The sequence below is a fragment of the Strongylocentrotus purpuratus genome, unplaced genomic scaffold (genome assembly GCF_000002235.5).
Source record: "Strongylocentrotus purpuratus isolate Spur 01 unplaced genomic scaffold, Spur_5.0 spur5_scaffold_10, whole genome shotgun sequence".
NCBI lineage: Eukaryota > Metazoa > Echinodermata > Echinoidea > Camarodonta > Strongylocentrotidae > Strongylocentrotus > Strongylocentrotus purpuratus.
The window spans coordinates 7853648-7877237 of NW_022145595.1; the positions used below are offsets into that span (position 1 = coordinate 7853648).

Sequence of the window (23590 nt, forward strand, 5' to 3'; positions counted from 1 at the left end):
TAATTTAGCTCTCGAGCTACCATTTTGCAGTTGTTCTGATAAACCATTTTACTATACTACTATACTACTATATTATTGTACTTCGTTTTCTTGTATTCTTTGTTATTGTTATACTTATTATGTTCCTGAAAATGAAATAAAGTGGAAACAAAATGAAAATACTCTTAGTCTACATCAATGACGCAGATGGGACTTACCCACATTAAAGTATTTTGCGATAATCGTGCACCTCTTACAACAAATTATGATAAAGAAAAATTACAATTTGATTTTATGTTGAGATTATCAAAAACCGACGCTTAGTGTCATTGATCTTAAATAGTTTTATTACAGAGGCTATACGAATATCGTCATCTTTACCATATCCATATTCTTTTAACTATAGTACTACATATATTTCTACTGCAGTGTCAGAAATGAACTTAAAAACATCAATTTACAAATTAACCCTATGTAATATTTTCCTTTAAACTCAGGTTCCCTAAAACAGTATTCATACTATGTGTGTTGTAGTGCATACATTAATATACAGTAGATAGATGTATGTTCAGTCTAAAAATTCACATTCCTCAATGTCTGACCTTTTTGACCCGCAAGGACATTATGTGACCGAAAGGGGCATTATACTCCCATTAACACTATAATTATAACCACTGGCCAGAGCAGGGTGGTCACTGCGTTTTCAGCCAACAGAACATCAGCATCGATCATTGGTATAGTCTGACTTTGCAAGATAGCTAGGAGAAGAACAAAATTGGTGAGTTAAAAATACTTTAACTTCTGTTATTTACTAAGTTCCATATATATGTTCGATATTTACAAGTGTCGTATCTATAAATTTTCTATGTAGTACATTGTATTAAAGATATATATTGGAAGCGGAATTCTGTAAAAGAAGTTTGTGTGAAAAAACACATGCAGGAAGCAGATGATGAGAAGCATTATTCATTTTTCTTTGTATAGTACTTTTTGATAAAAATATATGTTATTCCAGGTTCAAGTATGTTAAATTACTTGTCAAGTAATAAGCACTGTTATACTATTTTTGATCATGTTTTTTACAAGCAAATCATTTATATAAATTACCGCCCAACTTCAACGAAGTGTAATGCTATATTGTTAATTTGCCTTATTATAGTTGAACCATCTTCACCATCACTGATGCACACCTCGACATTTCATTTTCTCGGAATATTGCATTAATGAAAGCCACATGGTTTTACTTTTAATTGATATAATATATGTCCTGCCTTAGAACAATCTTTTATTGAACTTCTGTTCGGAGAGAAATCTTGGTCAATTTCTGAGACCATCCCCCCAAAGTCACATCGGCGCAACACATTTCCATTCATTTAAAATGCTTATGAGCTAGGAATTCCTACCCTTTTACCTCCTGTAACCAGGGGCTTCTCTAAAGGGGGTGGTGGGAATGCGACACCCCACCTGTCACGATATTGTCGGTTAAATTGCGCTGCCGTCGGGAGAAAAGAGAAAAGGGGGAGGGGGGAAAGAGAGGGAAAGGGAAAGAAAGGAAAAAGGGGAAAAAAGGAAAGAAAGAAAAGAGAAGAGAAGAAAGAAAAAGAGTGAGCCGAGAGGAAAGAAAGGCAAAGAAAGAAAAGAGAAAGGGGAAAAAAAGAAAGAAAAGGGAAACAAAAGAAACGGGGGATAAAAGCGTGGAGAGAGAAGGGGAAGTAAGAGCATGAGAGAGGAGATCTGTAGGTGGGAGTAAAAGAGAGAGTTGATTGTTGGGTGGAGTCGTCTCGTCGGGGGAGCAAGAAAGACACGCATTAATATATTGCTGCGTCGGGTCAGCTGTGTCGATATTCTTGCTCGATCCTCGTGTACTATATCAATGCAGAAGTTTGAAGTCGGTGGGATGTACATGTACACTGTCGCTCATATAGTTTGATAAAAAAAAAATTACCCCAATTCATGGAATTATTTTGACAATGATTTATTCCTAATGGATCTAGATAATAGTATACATTCTCTGATTTTATTGAACAATAATTTGCCAGTGTTTGTTTTGGTGACTGCTAAAGCATGTGTATATGCTACAATCCTTAAGTCATAAATGACAGTAATGAGGATTAATGCCCCACAAAATATAGCACATCGACACGTTTTTTATCCTGGGGCCTCACAGTTAGGAGGCCATTGCTTTGCCACTGAACCATGACTGTACGCAGCGGGGGCTAGGGTAGGGGGCAGTTCCTACAAATAAAATGCAATAAATTTTCAATAATTCATTGAATTTTACCCCCGTCCCCAACATAAAACAAAAATCCTCTGTACGACCATGCATTATGGCATAAAGCATGGGCACACAGAAGATTTTTTTTATGTTGGGGACCGGGTGGGAATTCAATGAATTATTGAAAATTTGTTGCATTTGTTTTATTTATTTTTATTACTACAACTAATTATATACTACCACTACTATTATAGCAAGGGAGTATCCAGGATTTGTTAAAAGGGGTGTTTAAGAGAGTGGCGATCCAGGTTTTGCCAGTAGGGGGAGGGGGGCCTGAAATTTGAAAATCGCGCCGATCGATATCAGTGGGCGGGGGGGGGGGGGGAGAGGAACAAGCGCGTAGCTAGGATTTCATTTTAGGGGGCGGTAGTGAGCACGCGAAGCGCGGAAGCTTTGACATTTCATTAAATTATTAGAGAAAGAAGACGGCTCGTTAGATCGTTCTCGACTCTTAATCCTTGTCTGAATTCAGTTTTCCTCCTCCAGCGCGAAGCGAGGAAGCTTTGACGTTCATATTATTATTAGAGAAAGAAGACGATTCTTTTTACCGTTCTCCACTCTTAATCCACATCTGAATCCAGCCACCCCCCCCCCACTCTTCCGTGCGAAGCGCGGAAGCTTTGACTTTTCATTAATTTAAAAAAAAAAGAGACGATTCGTTAATTGTACCGTTCTCGATTCTTAAATCTTGTCTAAATTCAGTCCCCCTCCCCCTCCCATGGGAAGCGCGGAAGCTTGACGTTTCAGTAAATTATTAGAGAGAAGACGATTCGTTGTACCGTTCACGACTCTTAATCCTTGTCTGAATTATAAAAAAACGTTTCTATGTCTGCTCTTTTTTCTTCCTACGTCCTAATTGTTGTTGTTGTTGTTGTTGTTGTTGTTGTTTTGTTTTTTTGGGGGGGGGGGGGGCTTGCGGGGATTTGCTTTTTTTTTTTGTTGGGGGTAGTGAGCACTATATATATATATATATATATATATATATATATATATATATTTTGGGGGACCTGCAAAATGGGGGGCACAGTGCCCACTCTCCCCACCCGGAGTGCCGCTTCTGGCATAATGGGCGAGAATGAGAGGGGGAAAAAAACGGGAAATCATGTCATTAAAGGCATAAACATTAATATTTGTGTAAATCACTGGTATTGAAGTTAAGTATTATTATTTTAGTATTCAAAACCACGTTTTAATTTTATTTAGTGGATCAACAGCCCCCGAGCACCGATTATACCAACTATTTAGTCTATGTTGGGATCGTTTCTAGGCTAGTATATGCTTAGATTTGTTTGTGGTGTGCGACCTATAAAGTTCATGCAAGGTTGGCTTGATTTTCACATAAACCAGTTCCGTATTTGCTAGACCCCCCCCCCCCCCCCCCCCAGCTCCCCTTCATCGATATACGGCGGGAAGCAGAATAATACAAGGGGGAGGGGAAAGAATAAGGGTTGAGTAACTTGTACCGTGTAGAGTAAGACTATAGTTCATTACATATTCTTTTCTTTTGTTCTTCTCATTACAGATTTTTTTTCAGAATCAATCAAACTTTTAAAGGTGATGTTGATACGAATATTGGGTTTGTAGCCTATAGCTGAACTAAACAGAACTTTGTTGGATTTGTTTGCAGCATTAATATTATTGGTCCCCCAAGTTCTTTGTCTTTGTCAGAGTCTATTTAGATCCTCTAGTTTTCATTATCACTTTGCTCAAGGTTTAGAGGCCCTGCATATTTTTCTCATACAGTGCTACTCGTGGTGTGTAGCTATGTCAAATTTTAATAGAGCTACAAAGCTATACGGCATTAGACATTTGCGCCGAATAGCCGACAGACAAACACGAGAAGTTTTGAATTCCACCTTACCATCTGACGTTAGCGATGACGAGATTAATGGTGTTACTGGTACTTCAAGTGACATAGAATTAGGGGCATGTGGTGGTGATGAATTATCTTTGACTGACTCTGAATCTGATGGTGCATTCTCAATACCAGACTTGAGTCAACATCGCGAAGCCGCGGCGCCGTCACATTCAGGCTATGATAGTGACGTAACGTCGGATGAAGATGTAGATCTTGGTCAACCAACTATCCGTGAACATCTTAGAGAATGGGCAGTAAATTGCTGTACGCCAGCAAGTCACATTAACTCATTACTAGCTATTTTAAAGCCCCATTTCCCCCAGTTACCGAAAGATTCTCGCACTCTTTTGACAACCATGACATCCTATGAAGTGAAAGAAGTTGCTGGTGGAACTTACCATCATTTTGGAATTGCTCCCAACATAGTTTCTTCCCTAGAATTTAATCCCCAACTTTTCGATATGCTTGTAGACTATCGTTTGTTTCTTCAGGTTTTTATTGACGGAATGCCTTTGTTCAAGAGCAAAGGGGACCAGTTTTGGCCGATACTGGGTAGGATTCAGGACCAGGATACCAACTGCACATCAGAACCCTTTGTCATTGGTCTCTTTTAGGGGATAGCAAACCAAATACTTCCAACGATTACCTACACGACTTTCTTGAAGAAATGGTCAAAATATCAAGGGAGGGGGTACAATTCAGGGGCAACAGAATACATGTCACAATTAAAAATGTTATCTGTGATACCCCGGCGAGGGCATTTGTTAAGTGTACCAAAGGACACTCGGGCTACTGGGGTTGTGACAAGTGTAGTCAAAAAGGAGTGTACACAGAGCGGCGTGTCACTTTCCCTTGTGTTGATGCAGTTCTTAGGACTGATCAAACATTTAAGAATCAGGACAACAAGGAACACCATCGTGACACTAGTTGCTTGCTTCAAATTGGTGTGGGTATGGTCTCTCAGTTTCCATTAGACTATATGCATCTGATTTGTCTAGGAGTTGTAAGAAAGTTGATAAACTTGTGGATGCGAGGTCCAATGAACGTCAGACTAGGACCAAGAGTTGTTAATGCAATATCAGATGAGATTATTCATTGCAAATCATTTGTACCTCGGGAGTTTGCAAGAAAGGGAAGGGCTCTTGCAGAAGTAGACCGTTGGAAGGCGACGGAATTCCGTACGTTTCTGTTGTATACTGGGGCAGTCGCTCTAAGGAGAAACTTGCCTGAACCTTATTATTCACATTTCATCCTTCTAGTTGTAGCCATAAGACTGTTGTGCAATCCCTCGAAGTGTGTAGAGTACTGTGACTATGCCGAAAATCTTCTTATTCTGTTTGTGACACAGTGTGGGAAACTGTATGGTGAAGAAAGTCTCATCTACAATGTACATTCGTTGGTTCATTTAGCAGATGATGTTAGAAACTTTGGATGTTTAGATAAATTCTCTGCATTTCCATATGAAAACCATTTGAATAGTATCAAGCGAATGATTCGCAAACCACAACAGCCACTACAACAGGTCATACGAAGGTTGTCTGAAAAGAACATGGATACCAGTTCAAGACGGAAGCCTGATCATGTTGTCTCCCCATGCACATGGAAGTACAGGCACTCATCAGGACCTCTTCCAAACGATGCACCCCGAGGCACGATGCAGTTCAAGGAACTCCATTGCAATAACTATGTTATCTCAACAAATGAACGTGATAGTTTTGTAATGATCGGAGAGGATGTTTTTCAGGTGACCAATGTTCTTGTCAACAATGAAATCGACCCTTTTATTGTTTGTTACAAATTTTCAAAGGCCATGTCTTTCTTTGACTACCCCGTTGACTCCAACAAGATTGGAATATATTATTTTAGAGAACTTGGCAAAAGGTTGCACCATTTTCCTGTGTCAGCAAGTGTTGGCAAAGTTGTTCTATTGCCTTTCAGAGATGGATATGTTGCCTTTCCCTTGAATCATGTTACTCATTAGTTTTGTCTCATCTCTGTACTAGCCTTTGAGACTCCAATCGAATGAGCACTTATCAAATCGGTCATAGCTGGTTGGTACATTTTATTAATTTGTACTAGATAATAATGTTATTTCAGACCATGGATAAATATGTTATTGTCGAGTTTCTGGACACCAAAGAGGTGGAAGTGGTCTCCTCCAAGTGGCTGGGGACGAATGACGGGAGACAGAGTTGCCGATGGCCCCCCTGTGACGCCGCAAGCGCGAAGAACGCAGTGATGCGGCACGACCCTCCAGAAGACACCTGGCCTTGGTTTACCTGTGAGGTTCAGGAAGGCGGAAGTACAGGTAATTCACTCAACAGTGCGTCCCAGAAAAAACGAAACACCTCAAACTGTTATTATAAACAAATCAGAGCTGTATAAATCTAATTCATTACTTTTCATACAGTACAAGTAACATGCTTTCAAATGATACATTGATCATATAAATCCATCGCACTTTCCTGAACAGGATTGCTTTGAAAATGGCTTGTCAAAATCCATTTTTGCCAGATTCTGGTAACCGCTAGTTCACAAGCGAACACGAACGAGCATATGGCCTGAAGGTAATACAAACTTTAATGCCGAATAAAACGATTGGTTTCATGTGCTTATTTAAATAACGGGGAAGGGGGGGGGGGGGTTAAGAATAATGCCATCAAAACCAAATAAGTGATAGTGGGGATATTATCGAAGGTGACGGTGAAAATCGAGTAGTTACTGAAACGGGTCTGTGATATTATTGTTATGGATAGTGTTTTTCGCATTTGCATGTCTCCGCCACCGAACGCATTATTCAGAAATGCTTTTAAAAAGAGCAAAAACGGACAGCTAGGTGGTATTTCATACAGGAATCAAAATATCGGGCGCCATACATTTCATACAGGCACCCTTTTCAATCACAAAAGGGGTACTGTTTCATTGCTCAATTTGATTGATCAAAAATCTGAGGGTGCACCGTCATTTTGGAAATGAATGTTCACCCTTTTTCTTTCTAACTGCTTATTCGAATGCACATCATCACAAATGAAAATCTTACATTTTCGTCATATGTGCATGTAATACTAACATTATCAATGTTTTACCAAAATCTGGCACAGATGGATTTTTGAGATGCCATTATCAAAATAATGTTGCTCGATTGAGCATGAATGGATTGATATAAAACAAATTATCATTTGAAAGCATATACATTTTAATTTACTTTTACTTTATCGACAGAAGTAAAGCTGATATTGCTGCTTGTACAATAAGCGTTTGTTTTCGTTTTTTTTTTAACGTAGCACAAAGAACTATGTAACTGACATAAAACGTGACAGTTCAAACAAGTTCTTAAACTGTTATTTCGCAAGTTATGCTAAGTTTTTTTCTTCTTCTGTCCTACACAAAATGATGACAATTTGAATTCTTTGATATGTCATAGGCCGACATAAATAATCTTTTCTCGTTTCCATCCATGAAATATCATAGTTTCAGTGAAAACAAAACTGAAATTTTATAAGATGTTTTGGGGATATTTGATGTATTTTTACTTGTTTACAGCGTTGCAAAAGATAATGACAGTGGTGAAAACATATTATGTTATGCAGGGTCCGCTGGAAGAGCAGTTTCATAACTGAAGTGGCTACCCTGGGTAAATAAAACGTTATTATTGTTATTATTATTATTATCATTATTATTATTATTATTATTTAAAACATAATTTTCTTCCATTTTTCCTTTTATCTTTCTTTCTTTTCTTCTTCCCCTTCCTATTTTCCCCTTTATTTCTTTTTATATTTCTTTGAAATTCGAAATCAGCTTCCTATGACAAGGCCCGAAAAAAACTCAGTAAGGCTGAAAATTGTTTACCCTTGGCAACTACGGACGACGAACACGTTGGTAGACGTAGAGTAGGGTAAGGACACCATTTTGTTCAAATTCTAATTGACTCTTACATTTCCTGTCATGTATTAGAACTGATAGCAATTTCTTTAACATTTCACTTGACTGAGAGGGCACCAACATATCCGGCCCTTTTAGGATTAAAAATGAAAAGTAAATTAACATACATGGCTCTGTGTAAGATTGTCAGCAGCTGACTAAATTAAAGGAAATTCTGTTTGTTATATTTTGACTTATTATAGTGAACAATACATATTTTGCTCTCATTGTGTCCATGACTTGGGGGGGGGGGGGTATTGAAATATATCTTTAAAAATTATGTTTGATTTGGCCTATAACTAATTGTTCTTTTTTATTTGGATATGTTCTTACTTCTGTTTTTTTTAAGGTATACAATGCAGATTTGATTTCAAGTAGATTTGGCGCCTGTGGCGTTATCATTACTAATAGTTTTATTATTAGGCTTATGTAACTGTTATTATATATTACAGACGCCCTGGACGCTTTCGAGAAAGCAGCGATGACGAACCCGAACTTGTCGTCAAGAGGGCGAAAAAGCTAACCTCACCCCGGCCCTCACCCCCTGCCTTTCCAGGAAACACTAGCTCCCGGTCGTCTACGCATTCAACGCCCACAACTTCCCGCACATCTGGTCCAGAGACGCCTACAACTTCCCGCGCACCTGGTCTAGACACGCCTACAATTTCCCGCACACCTGGTCCAGACACGCCTACAACGAGTAACGCGATTAATCCTGCTCCTCCACAGATAAGTGTCCAACAGTTCGAGCACAGTAAGTACCATATTCATGTACACTATCCTCATAGGAATTCCTTTTCCAGCAGTGCCTTATTATGTACCTCGTTTTTAGCGACTGTCCTTTCTGTTCCAAAATAACCAATTTCCCGCCTTATGCAATCATCTATGATGAGGGCCTATGTCCAGTGACTTTTTTTTTTAGCGGATTCTACCAACTTTAATTGTTTGTATGTATTTATACCTGTAATATATTTAATATATTCAATTTAATCTACTTAAAAATTCTCTTTGCTTATCGCCACTACCGGTATGTGATATCTCATTTAATTTAACCGTTGCTTCTATATGTTGCTCTGTGCAGGTGTCATCCGATTGCTGAACGAGATCAAGCAACAGGGTCGGCAGAATGCCACCATGATGCAAAGTCTGCTCAATACTCGAGGCCAGAGTGTTGAGGCAGACACCATGGACATGGGAGAGGAGGCTCACCTGCCAGTCTCCAATATCACTGAGCTGGAGCAGCTGAATGAGCAGCTGAAGGCGAAGCCATTCAAAAAGAAACTTGTAAGCTTATCAGGTCAAATCACTTTTGTTATTACAGTTTACTATATAAATATAAGTAGATAAGATGATGTAATGATGATGCAAAGATGATGACACCGAGTTGGACTAAATGTCGATATGTTATGTTGATGCTGACCTATATAGAAGCAATTTTACATAGTGTTTATTTGTAGATCAACTGGCGAGAAATTACATAGGTTTATTTATTTGCGGCTATTGTGTTTAAATCAATTACAATCGAGTTGTGCTAGCTATGCAGGTTAAGGAATAGTTTTGCAAAGTGCAACATCAGGGGCGGATCTAGCTTTTTGCAAAGGGGGGGGGGGGTAGGGTTGCGGTTGACCTCAGGGGCGGATCTAGCCGGCGACAGGGAGGACGGCCAAAGAGGGGGCACAATTCGTGAGAAAATATTTAGCGGCGAAACAACCAGCCGGTGAATAAGCGGGAGGGGGGGGGGGGTAGTGTGCACTTTTTTTCCTTTTTTTTTGCCCCCGAAAAATAGAAAATCGCGCCGGCCGATATTTCGCTGAGCGATTTTTGTGTTGTTGCTATTGTTGGACCCCCCCCCCCCCCCGTAAGTGATGTTTTCCTGGCATCTACTAATACTGTGCGGGTCTGGACACATGACGGCGTTTTTCTATGCACATCACATTTTCACTACGCAGCCCGGGGGGGGGGGGGGGATTGAGTTAAACCCCCTACCCCCCCCCCCCCCCCCCCCCCGTAGATCCGCCCCTTACCATAAGTGTGCCACATTTTATCAATTAAAACTAAGATGTAGCCTACGTACCATACATGCTCTCGAGTCGTTACTCTTAATTAACTATCACTGCTTAAATCACAGATTAAATCTCTTGGTACGCTCGGTGGAACGACAGAAAAAGAAGTAGTTGCTAGGATACTGAAAGCGATGCTTGAAGACGAACTGGCTACCAATTTGAATTGGAAAGGGATGGGACAAAAAGTCGGCATTTGCAAAATGGACATTGCAGATGTTATATTGCGTAAGTATTTTACTTTTTGTTATAAGAAATATGTCCTCTTGATATGTAATCTATTTATTTTACAAATCTATAGCTAAAGATACTTACTCTTTCCTTCATTTTGATTGAAATGAACAGTACTTAAGCCTATTATACTTATATATTATATTAACACCAAAAAAAATCAAAATACAAGGAATGAAAAACCAGCTTTCCATACACCCCCGAGAAGCAAGAAGGCGAGTTCGATCCCTTCGCGTCTTCTCTAAAAAGTCGACCTCTCAAGGCGCCTAGGCGAGTTTCAACAATTCGCCTTTTCGCCTTTAGCAGTGCGCCCTAATTGGTGAGTTTTAAAGGGAAATTCCACCTTAACAGACAACTAGTCTAAAAGAAAGCAGAAAACAGATAAGCAGATTGGTGAAAGATTCATTAAATCGGACAAGAATACGGAAAGTATACATTTTCCAAAGCTGTAATCAATAAACATTTCGGCACTTCATATTGTTAATCGGTAGTGTCGCTATTAGGAAGTGCCGGGTAGTTTTCCCAATGTGTTCCAACCAATACACAAACTTACTAAAATGTCAAGTTTTTAAAATCTAAGACTTGAGAGTGTCTTCTCTTTTTTCGAAAATCTTTATTAATATGCTTTCCACAATACATTTTATCAGTGCCCGAAGGGAGAAGGCGCTTAGGAGAAAAAAGTAATAAGAAATACAATATTTTGTTACCCCACAAACGGGAGAGTTATTACTATTGCAATCACAATCATTTGGGTTTCGCATACTTTGTAGATATACTGATCCAATATATCAAACACTCATAACTTTCGTAATATTGGTCGGATTTATTTCAAACATTTGCCATTGATCGGTTTTCTTATTTATCCGCTTTCATACAAATGAACTTATTACAAAAGTTGGAAACCTTAATGATATCCTTTTTGGAAACTGTTTAAATTCCAGGCTATAACATTTTCAGAAAGGCTAAAATTTCCTCCTCCTTTTATTTGAAGAATCTGGAAATAGAACTTTTATATTTCTTTTTTAACGAGTATGTTTTTGTTGTTTTCAGTGTTATGAATTAATTTGTACTGTATGCGTATTTCGGTGTTGTGTTTCCTGTGGCACTGTGCCACATGGAACACAAAACCCAAAACGGTTTCATCAGAGATAATTTGAATGTAAGATAGCGACCCACTAAAAATAAATTAATGTGAAGTATTCGGTCACTTTTAGGGCCTTGATGTTGAGTCACACAATTATCAGTTATACGTTTGGATGGATTTTCTTTTTTTGTGGATCAATCGCAATGAATTTTTTTCTTTCTAGAATCTATTCCCATTTATTATCCTTCCTTTTCTCCCCGCTCTTTTTCTCTCTCTTCTCCTTCTTCTTCTGCTTATTCTTCTTCTTCTTCTTCTCGTTCATCTCCCCTTCTCAGGCGCGTGCAATGTCTCTTCAAAATGTTGGTCAAAATGCGTAAGCTTGAGTCTGAACTGTTAATTTTGGGGCCCTGGTTAAATATGTCCCACGAAACAATGTTATGCGGCCCCTTGAGAGTTCAAAGTTAATGCAATGAAAAGGGAAATTACATTCTAAAAAACTGTTTTTAGTACCCTTTTGCCATATTGCTTTATATGCTACAAGGGTTGCTTGTAAATAGTCAGTCATAACCTTGGCACTGTCTCTTATATCCATCTTTCTCTGTATTTCATTTTACTCAAATTTTGTTGGTTTTCTTCTCATTTCTTTAAAAACATATTTTCACATATTCTCAACCATAAAGGATCAGCATATGAACATCATTTAATAGTTTTCTTATTACCTCATTTACACTGTTCTTTCTTTTCCAATTACCTTTTTGTATGTAGAAATTTGTATTCAGTTGCCCTCCTCTCTCTTTACTCTTCTTTCATGTCCAAGTGCAATGAATAGGTACCAAAACAAGTCAAACGCTATTTATCCTTTGTAGTCTATCTGCAGTGGTGTAGCTAGAAAGATGGGGGGGGGGGGGGCAGGGGGCACGGGGGGGGGGGGGTAAGAGGAGCCTCACCATATTTGTTGTATTTTGTTTTATATCAACAATCATTTTATTTCCTCACACAGAAATGGGCTCGTACGTCTACATTTAATAGGGATGGAAAACAAATCCTCATTGATGTATTTTGGATGAGGGTGACAAGAAACTGTTTAATTCCTAAAAGAGTGCAGTAACTAAAGATTGGTTGAAAAAAGTTAATCTAATAGACTTACGTATGGTGCCCCCCCCCCCACCTCCCACCAATGACCGAGTCTTCGCTACGCCACTGTATATCTGTCTCACTAGCTATGCAAAAACAGGGCAGTCACTTCGTTAAAAAACAGAGAATGGTACGATCCCTCCGCAGTAAATCATCAGAAGCTTTTCCGTTATCGATTTCCACAATTTATTTTGAATAGTTTCTAAGATCACGACCGAGGTGCGAAACACTGAGTCAGGCTAGTATTGAATATAATTATTGATTGGCTTAACCCATAAATGACCAAAACGCTTGTGTGATGAAGTATTTTCAGATTAAGACAAAGAAATCTCTCTTTTTAAGGTGCCACTAGAAGATCATGGGAATCTGCCCCAAATACTTCTACTGAAGATCTTATAAAGAAGTGGCTGAGATACAGCAGTGACAGGTCTGGAGGACGCCGAAAGAGAGAAGAAAAAAAGAAAGGTAACCATTTCACTAATGTGCAAGTAACATTTTCTAACAGGCCAGTTCGTAGTTAGCTTTGGTATAAATGACCCCAAACTATAAATGTTATTTGAGAATATTTTTCGACATCTGAAATGTAGTCTTCTCTGTTGAATACAGACCTATGAATTAGTACCGCTATAGAAATTCGTTATTTTAGTATAATTTCAAGGCAACACCCGTTTGAATGTACAACCATACCGCAAATGATCAAAAAGGAACATTCCAGGAAAACAGACTAATCATCTACATTTAGATATATATATATATGTATGTGCAATCTTTTTAAAAGTTGAAGTTATTCAAAATTTAATCTAATTTTTGGTTTGAATTGGAATTGCCGCCCGATATTAAGTTGGTAATAATGAAAGCAGAATAGTTAGAGAAACAAATAAATGAAAGTTTGAGCGATTTCCGATTAAAAACAAGAAAGATGTTGATTTTTGAAGTTGTCATCAGTGAGCTCCTCTGTACAAAAAGTTTATTGATGGCGGTCTACATTTTTTCCCATACAGGGAATGTATAAAAACATGTTTGCAATGATTTATATAATTTAGAAAAGCGTTATACAGCATTTCAAACCGATCAGGCGGAGGAATTAAAGGCGCAGTCGTATTCATCTTGTTTTATGTTGCCTTTTTAATGTTTTACTTTCATTCTATACCAATATTCCATCGCTTTTAATTTTTGCAGCAGCTGCATTAATTGAGATTGAGGAAGGCAACGACCCAAACAACGAAAGCGACGTGGGTGCAGATGAAGAGGACAGTGATTGACTGATACACTCGTGATACCACTCTCACCCCCCCCCCCCCTCCTCTTGACTCGTGAACTCTTTTTAAACTCTGCTGGCTGGAGGAGGAAAAAATCTACTGAACTTTTTTTTCTTTGGCCCCAGCAGTTAGAGTTATAAGATACTGCTCATCAACTATCAATCGGTTTTATGAATATGAGACAGTTTCATCCTTTTGGTCATCCAGCAGATATGATTGGACAAAGCTTATGGAATGCATGCTTATTTATGTTAAAAATGAGAGAACTACTTATGAATACGTTTGCATACACTGTGAGGAACCATTCAACATTTTCCCTTTCCCCCTCTATATACATCAGTTTGCTTTATACATGTTTAACGTGACAAAATTGTAATAATACAACTTTGAGTTTAGTTGGCTACTAAGGGGATAATATTTTACTTTAATGCTTAGACCACCTAAATTAGGTAAGTGTCGTACTATGGAGACTTTGGACTTTCATTTTTAAGACGAAATAGTTGAAATGTGATACTTGTCACATATGTACGTTGTTGCACACAAAATTGCCAAACAGTGTGTTATCTAGTGCATGTTCTAAGTTCCAAATACATTGTACGATACATCCAAGGTCTTAATTGCGTAGTTGCCTGCGGACTTCACCGCCAATAATTGGCCAGGCCATTTCCGCCACATTGTCCTGTACGACATGAGAAGGAATAGTTTTTGCCAAGGTTTTGTTTGGAGGTCTACACTTTTTGTAAATATGGATTCTCTCAAATTTGTTGGCATTTACGTCATTCTTCTTTTATTTTAACAACGTCAACCTTGTCCCGTACGACATACAGTTAATAGCCAATTATTCACGCCCCTTGTATACATTTGATGTTTTTTTTTTTTTTTTTTCGTAACTCAAGAATAAAAGGTGGACTGGGTGAATTCGGATATTTGCTGAATACTGTTAGATGCAAGCTTTAATATGCCACATTCTCAAGAGTCTTAAATCACCACAAATCAAATTATTCAAATACTTAAAAGTAAAAATAAAATTGCCGAGGGTATGAATAATTTAGTTGTTGATTTTATTTCGTGTTGTACGGGCCTGGCATGTCCCATATTGTCAACGAATACATTTATTGCTTCATCCCAACTATAAACACAAAGTTATGCAGGATTTACTGATATACTATGTATAGTAAGTTTGTAACCCTGTAAAATGAGGTCTCAACAAGTATTTGTACCAGTAGATTAACATAATGCACATGCTTAAAGGGGAACTAATCCTATTGAATTTTATTTGACAAATAGATGTACTTGATGATAGATTGAAGAAGGGCTCAACTACAATGCAGTTGTTTATGAGTGAAATTTAAAGAAATTTTGGGAATTGTAATTTTTTTATCGAGATTTGTTTTTCTCTCTTTCATGTAGTATCACACAAGAATCAGTGCAAATTACATTGAAACGTCTCTCCTGCAATTTTGACTTGAACTGTGTAATACTAAACTACATGTATAATCTTTTGTTGGTGGAGAATCCATTAAACAAAATGGTACATCAAATTGAAAATACGATTAACACACCACTTTGCCACATATTATGTAAGATAACATCTAATTCCTTAGGCGAAACAAAGTATTTTCTTAAGACCATTTATCTCTTCACATAAAATTGGATCTTTGAACCCATAATGCTGTAGGCATCTTTATTTTGTGACGAATGTCATGCCAATAAATTCAGCATGGAATCTCATTCAGGATGACATTGATTAAAATATGAAGAGTAGATGCCTGGGGCTTTGCTCGCCAGTAAGAATCGACTGCACGACATACTTGTTTCAGTGATTGATACATGTACAGTGTAGACCTACATTAAAAAAGAAACAAAACTTACACCTAAATTATACTTCAATGCTATTCTTGAAACAGCTTGAACATGTATTACATTTATTTATTGGATTTAGTGTAAACAAAAACGATCATGAATCCATGTACCAAGATGTCCATAATTTTCATGTACATGTATTTAGTACAGCTTCTGAAGGGGTTAAAACATTTATACGTAGACAGGAGTGTTGACGTATTGCGTTGTTTTTGTTCGATATTCGGTTTTTGTTTCAGGTACCACATTCTTTTTAGTATGTCTTAATTACACATAATGTACTTTGTATTCAACTGTAACGCTGCTTCATAACAGAGATTAAACAAAGGATAAAGTAGAGTGAAATTTGTGCTTGTTTGATATTTATCAAAAACTTGAATCATTTAATTTAACAATTCTTTCATTGTACAGTACACGCATGTAATATCTCACAGTTTTCCATTAAGAGGACCAATTCCTTCCCTGCATGTTACAAATTATACACGTGACTTTGAAGTTTAACTTAACTTCAGGGAAATTGATTCATGTTTTCTTACTAGGCTTTATGTCACACAAGACACTTTACCTTATAATAGTGCAAGTGTCCATTGTTCTGTGCATGCAAAGGCTACTTGCAAATTGATCCTCTTCATGTTTACTTATTTCAATTAGTCAACTAGAACGACGGCCAACGTGCAAATAATGTTGGCCCAGTATAGGAAATGTTGTTTTCACATTCAGAATTTCATTTTGGCGCGACATCGGAAAAATGACATCGGGCCAACATTAGGTCGGCGGTCATTTAAACATTGGGCCAACGTCAGATAATTTTTGTTAGCCCAACATCGGAAACTATGATATTGGGCCACCATTTGATTCGCGGATATTTTAACACTGGGCCAACGTCAGAATTATGATGTTGGCCCGACGTCGGGAAAATGACATTGGGACAACATTGGGTTGGCGTTTTTTTAATATTGGGCCAACGTCAGAAAAATTATGTTAGGCCGACGTTGGAAAAATGACATTGGGCCAATATTGGGCTGGCGGTTATTTTAATATTGGGCCAACGTCAGAAAAATTATGTTAGGCCGACGTTGGAAAAATGACATTGGGCCAATATTGGGCTGGCAGACATATTCACATCGGGCCAACGTCAGCATTATGATGTTGGCCCGACGTCTAAGAAATGACATTGGGACAACATTGGGTTGGCGGTTATTTTAATATTGGGCCAACGTCAGAAAAATTATGTTAGGCCGACGTTGGAAAAATGACATTGGGCCAATATTGGGCTGGCAGACATATTCACATCGGGCCAACGTCAGCATTATGATGTTGGCCCGACGTCTAGAAAATGACATTGGGACAACATTGGGTTGGCGGTTATTTTAATATTGGGCCAACGTCAACAAAATAATGTTAGGCCGACGTTGGAAAAATGACATTGGGCCAATATTGGGCTGGCAGACATATTCACATCGGGCCAACGTCAGCATTATGATGTTGGCCCGACGTCTAGGAAATGACATTGGGACAACATTGGGTTGGCGGTTATTTTAATATTGGGCCAACGTCAGAAAAATTATGTTAGGCCGACGTTGGAAATATGACATTGGGCCAATATTGGGCTGGCAGACATATTCACATCGGGCCAACGTCAGCATTATGATGTTGGCCCGACGTCGGGAAAATGACATTGGGACAATATTGGGCTGGCGGACATATTAACATTGCGCCAACATCAGAATTATAATGTTGGCCCGACGTCGGGAAAATGACATTGGGCCAATATTGGGCTGGCGGACATATTAGCATTGGGCCAACGTCAGAATTATAATGTTGGCCCGACGTCGGGAAAATGACATTGGGCCAACATCGGGTTTGCGGTTATTCTAATATTGGGCCAACATCAGACAAATTACGTTAGGCCGACGTCGGGAAAATGACATTGGACCAACATTGGGTAGCTGGACATTTTTACATCGGGCCAACGTTTCAATTTTGATGTCGACCCAATGTCAGAATCTGATGTTGGCCCAACGTAATCTCCCGACGTCGGGTCAACATTGGGCTGGCGGACATTTTGACTTTGGGCCAACGTCGTAACTTGATGTTGGCCCGATGCCTCGAGATACATTGGCCCAACGTTGGCCCGATGTCGAGTTGCTTGTTAAATTCCAACTGCATTTGATGAAAGATAATACTAATCAGAACTTCCCTAAAAAAGGTGGGGCTTGAAAATGTCTTCAAGTGGGAAAATAACGACTATTAGTTATCAAATCGACTTTAGGGCTATAGAGCCCAAAAGTAATAGTCTTGATTTTCAGACAATTGTACCGAATGGTCATACATTTTATGCTGCGCAAAGATTCAATCAGTTTAATCTTGGCCATCACAAGAAGTGGGTTATTGATGTAGGCAAATGCTCATGTACCCTTTACAACTCTTTTCATGTATGTTATTACCAAAGAAGAAAAAAGCCAGTCAGTCACTCAATAGTGTCTGACAGTGAAGTCTAGCAAGTAAACGGGTTTCCATGCATAATTTGAATATGAGGACACTGCTAACGTTTAAATTTCACAGGACATACATGACATATTCATAATTCCTGCAAAGTTCTAAAGAATTTGAGGTTGGCTGCAAAAGGGACATAGTACCTTTAACAAATCGTCTTCTTTCTCTAATAATTAATGAAAGCTAAAACCTTCCGCGCTTTGCGCGGGGGGAGGGGGGGGGACCGATTAATGAAACACCAAAGCTTCCACGCTGCATGCGCGGGAGCTAGGGGAAACCTGACTTCAGATATAAGACTCTTAAGAGTCGAGAAGTGTACAACGATTCGTCTTCTTTCTCTAATAATTAAATGAAAGGTCAAAGCTTGCGCGCTTCGCGCGAGAGCAGGGGGGGGGGGGGGTTGGGGGAACTGAATTTCTTCCCCCTTTACTTTTACTTTTAGGCTACCTATTTCCTATATTATTTTCGTTTGGCAATGAGGGACGGGGGGCCAACGTGCCAACGCGCCAACGCACCTTATTTCCTTTCTTTGTTTGCCATGTAAAGGACACCATAAATTCCCGATTTTTTTTTTCCACTTTACTTTTAGGCCACTTTTCGACAGTAGTTACATTGATTTCTGACGATTTTCAAGCAATATCAAGGGTAAAACATTACAACTAAGGTGAGAACATCTTTAACAAACTATAAATAAAATACTTTGATGTGTAAGAGGTAATAGGAAGGAGTTAAAACATAACAAATAACCATATTTCCATTCTCGAGTTGATGTGATGGCAAATTCAGAAACTGGTCACGAATACGAAAGGAAGGGACTACACTAAATTGGTACGTTGGCGCGTTGGCGACCAACGGACATACTACGTTTGGGTGGGGTATTCTAAAGTTAAGCCCAAATCGGAGGTAAAGATAACCTAAAATTAGGAAATATCTTACCAGAGCAATAGAGTTTTGCTTCCTTTCCACATGTGACGGACGACTTCACGATATAAATGTTGTTGACCTCTAGTCTGAGCCGAGTCTCTGAGCTGTGTTGATGACGCGCTTGGAACTGTAAAGCAATGCGATACCGCAGTCAGACCGCAGCCGGTGCGAAAACCCTCTATTTTATTCAGCACGTATGCAAGAATTTACGTGTCTCGCATACGTAATGAGTAGTGCAGACGGTCTTCCCGATCGGCAGTTTTTGCCTTTATAATTGTTCATTTCTCATGAAATGGGTCTTATTTTAAAGATAAGAAGTTGCACTCTCTATATACTTATATGACAATCATGTTAGATATATTTTGGAAACAGATATTTCGCCTTGAAAATGGGGTTTTTCGACGATAAATCTATCTAAAGAGTAGGGCTAATTTTCACATAGAAATCATTCTTGCGTCAAGAAGATGTTATAATCAGCATAAAGCATAAATATTTTTCTTTACAATGATATCAAAATTATTATATTTTACGCTGTCCCAAAGTCAGGAACCAAAAAAGATCACGCTCATGTTCATGAATAATTAAAAAAAGTAGTAAATTTTGCCGATGTGATAATAGAGAGTTCTGATTGGTCAACTACGTCAACTACGTCACATATGTTTCACTTTGGTTTATTAACATTCTGAATACCACATCTTGGTAACCAGGCGTTGTGGCGTGCGCCTGTAATGCACGTGCGCGTAAGCCGTCTTGACAACAATCTAAGGACCCTAGATCAAATACCTCACATGCCATGTAGATGTTTCTTTTCTACTGTATTTCTTTTTTAATCATTTTTCTAAAAAAATTTCGGCTAGTCGATGGCGCGGCGGAGCTCCCTGGAGTTTAATAATCAGTTATGCATTGCCATTGCTCAGACGGCGAGCGTACACGAGTATGAAATCACACAATTTCGCGCTATCATAAAAAGAACAAATTGGTAATTTCCGGGTTTTTAGGGTCTTAATTACTATGATTATAAAAAGAACATGATTTTGCGTCAATTAGGTTTTGACATATTTTTGATCAGTGACTTTTCATCTTTCGAACGAATCTCAAAGTGGACAAATTTATTTTGTCCCAAAGTCAGGAACCAAAAGTGAAATTCCCGGGTCAAAACAGCAGTTGAAATGTTACAAAAATAGCGTCAATAAAAGTTGTGAAAATTATTGTTTACAAATTGCGAAATATGGCAAATTACATATCAAACTGATGCTGAAAATCTCGAGAGTGACTTTCCGTTGCATGCTGCCATGTTGAATGAAGTTAACGACCAAAAACGCAGCTACATGTACACCCCTACAAATCTCACTGAAAAGCGCATGGAAATTCAGCAGGCGTAAATGTTATGTGATCGCCAGATATCGCTGAATAAAAATCAGCTTTCAGCCTCATTAACGCGCGCGCTGCGGTCTGACTGACCGAGCACGCTAAAAGTTAGCATCCCACATTTGGGAGGTGGGGGCCGGGGGGCGAATTTTTTTTTCCCAAACAGGTTTACCTATGAGAGTAAAATCCTGCCTCCTTATTGGTTCAGAGGTATACGCGTCATGAATATTCACGAGCTGAGTTCACAGCACTGTGGCTGAGCTGCAGTACCTAGTATATGTATTACGCATGCGCGTGGACTTCAGTTTTGCTGGCCATTTACATGTTTAGGTGTACAAAATGTATGTGAGCTAGCTGTGGTGCGAGGGGATTTTTATTGGGGGAAGGGGGGGGGGGTCTGTTTGTTTGTGAACATTTCTGGTTATTCTGGTGCTTGGTTTATATAGTTTTACACTGCGGATTTTTTTTTCTCAAAGAGTTCACTTACAATACACACACTAATATTCCAATTTCACACATAGGCTATACATACAAACACTATCTTTCTCTCTCTCTCTCTTTCTCTCTCTCTCTCTCTCTCTCTATAAACACACACCCATCCACCCTCATGTATTTACAAACACATAAGCAAAAAATGCACACACTAGCTGTCAAGAATACACAATAGACACACACAAGGGGTATGAATTATCTTATCAGGATGGTCCGACATGAGATGGTTGGATGTGGGTCAAAGCCACTGTGTTGCTCTGAGCATGATATCTTGACAAACATTAATATTATCACCCGTAACTGAAACCAACACACAATTAATATCACGGTATTAGTCTCTTTTTTGTTCCACCAAGCTAATTTTTGCACCTTGCACAAATGCACTTCTCAACACGAAATATTTCACTAAATTTGTTTTGTTATTATCACTCAAAATTAATTCAGCCATGCTCACTTTTAATCACTTCACTTATATCTCATTTAACATTGAATACAATGTAGTTGCATGGGTTGTTCTTTTATTTTGTTAACTCGGCAGAGGCCACGGTCATGTTCAAGCATTTACGCTTACGACATGTGGTCTCCTGCTTTTTCCTTTTGAATGAAACTTTTATTTTAACCAGAATTTTTTTTTGTCAAACTTACATGTTATTCATTATATTTATTTGTATGTTTCTTTGTATTGATATGAAAAAGTGGAAATAAAACAAAAACAACACAAACATATCAGTGGTTCTGGTTCCTTTGTGACAGATGAACCTGGCCAAAGAAAACAAAGGACATAAAGTAATATATACAGGCTCTACACATGTCAAAGACAAGCTTTTATTATTAATATGCATACCAAGTGCACATTACACTGATTCATCTCTTATTTAAACATGAATATCTGACTAAGTCCTTTTCAATCTTTATATCTTCAAACTTCTTTTCTCAAGATTATCTAACTTAAATCAGAATCAAAACAATATTTAAAGGACATCCATTTCATTGCATTAATTTGAGCTGTCAACAATAAATACAAACAGCAGGTTCATAACCTTTGACCTACTTTCATGAATTTAAACTTGATATGACATGCACAGGATATGATTTTACATTTTCTGTTATTAAGATACAATCCCCACACACATTTATTTCACTGCCTCTGTCAACTAAATTTGAGACTCCATATATATTGCATGCATGTGTCACTGCTTTTGAGACTAATTCAGAATACATAATAACATAACCTACTGACACTATATACTGACAATTTCAAAGCATTAACATAAAAAATAAATCCCAATTTTAATTAAAACCTGAACTCTCACTATTTATTCTCAGATTCGAAATTAGACATGAACACTCTATGTGCAAGAATTTAGCATGACCTTTCACATAAAAAAAGTAGTATGAACTTTTACCCAAATTATTTTCAAGATTTTGTTCTATTAAATAATCTTTCTTTGATGATTTAATTGGCTAATTTAGATTTTAGTTCATTCAAGATAACTTTTGTTCATTTAAGAAAATGGTGACATTTTTCATAGATTTCAGTAAGTGTAATACATACTTGTAATTAGAATGTTCAATGTATTGACAAAGAAAGATTATTAATAGAACAAAATCTTGAAAATAATTTGGGTAAAAGTTCATACTACTTTTTTTATGTGAAAGGTCATGCTAAATTCTTGCACATAGAATGTTCATGTCTAATTTCGAATCTGAGAATAAATAGTGAGAGTTCAGGTTTTAATTAAAATTGGGATTTATTTTTTATTTTAATGCTTTGAAATTGTCAGTATATAGTGTCAGTAGGTTATGTTATTATGTATTCTGAATTAGTCTCAAAAGCAGTGACACATGCATGCAATATATATGGAGTCTCAAATTTAGTTGACAGAGGCAGTGAAATAAATGTGTGTGGGGATTGTATCTTAATAACAGAAAATGTAAAATCATATCCTGTGCATGTCATATCAAGTTTAAATTCATGAAAGTAGGTCAAAGGTTATGAACCTGCTGTTTGTATTTATTGTTGAAAGCTCAAATTAATGCAATGAAATGGAAGTCCTATTAATATTGTTTTGATTCTGATTTAAGTTAGATAATCTTGTGTAATGTGCACTTGGTATGCATATTAATAATAAAAGCTTGTCTTTGACATGTGTAGAGCCTGTATATATTACTTTATGTCCTTTGTTTTCTTTGGCCAGGTTCATCTGTCACAAAGGAACCAGAACCACTGATATGTTTGTGTTTGTTTTGTTTTTTTCCCACTTTTTCATATCAATACAAAGAAACATACAAATAAATATAATGAATAACATGTAAGTTTGACAAAATTTGTTTCTAGTTAAAATAAAAGTTTCATTCAAAAGGAAAAAGCAGGAGACCACATGTCGTAAGCGTAAATGCTTGAACATGACCGTGGCCTCTGCCGAGTTAACAAAATAAAAGAACAACCCATGTAACTGCATTGTATTCAATGTTAAATAAGATATAAGTGAAGTGATTAAAAGTGAGCATGGCTGAATTAATTTTGAGTGAAAATAACAAAACAAATTTAGTGAAATATTTCGTGTTGAGAAGTGCATTTGTGCAAGGTGCAAAAATTAGCTTGGTGGAACAAAAAAAGAGACTAATACCGTGATATTAATTGTG

At 37.8% G+C, this 23590-nt stretch overlaps 1 protein-coding gene across 2 annotated transcripts; it reads left to right on the forward strand.

The window, feature by feature from the left end:
• The first annotated feature begins 216 nt into the window (after window positions 1-216).
• LOC105437798 lies at window positions 217-16003 on the forward strand. 2 transcript variants are annotated; one of them, XM_030979357.1, is made up of 8 exons: window positions 217-757; window positions 6210-6420; window positions 7914-8010; window positions 8489-8790; window positions 9118-9320; window positions 10165-10324; window positions 12888-13010; window positions 13725-16003. In XM_030979357.1, exons 2-8 carry the CDS (start codon window positions 6213-6215, stop codon window positions 13805-13807), a joined length of 1176 nt encoding a protein of 391 aa, XP_030835217.1. In that variant the 5' UTR covers window positions 217-757; window positions 6210-6212; the 3' UTR covers window positions 13808-16003. The 2 variants fall into 2 exon arrangements, with proteins under 2 accessions (XP_030835217.1, XP_030835216.1); XM_030979356.1 differs by lacking the exon at window positions 217-757 and having other exon boundaries at window positions 6180-6420.
• Window positions 16004-23590: the final 7587 nt, after the last annotated feature.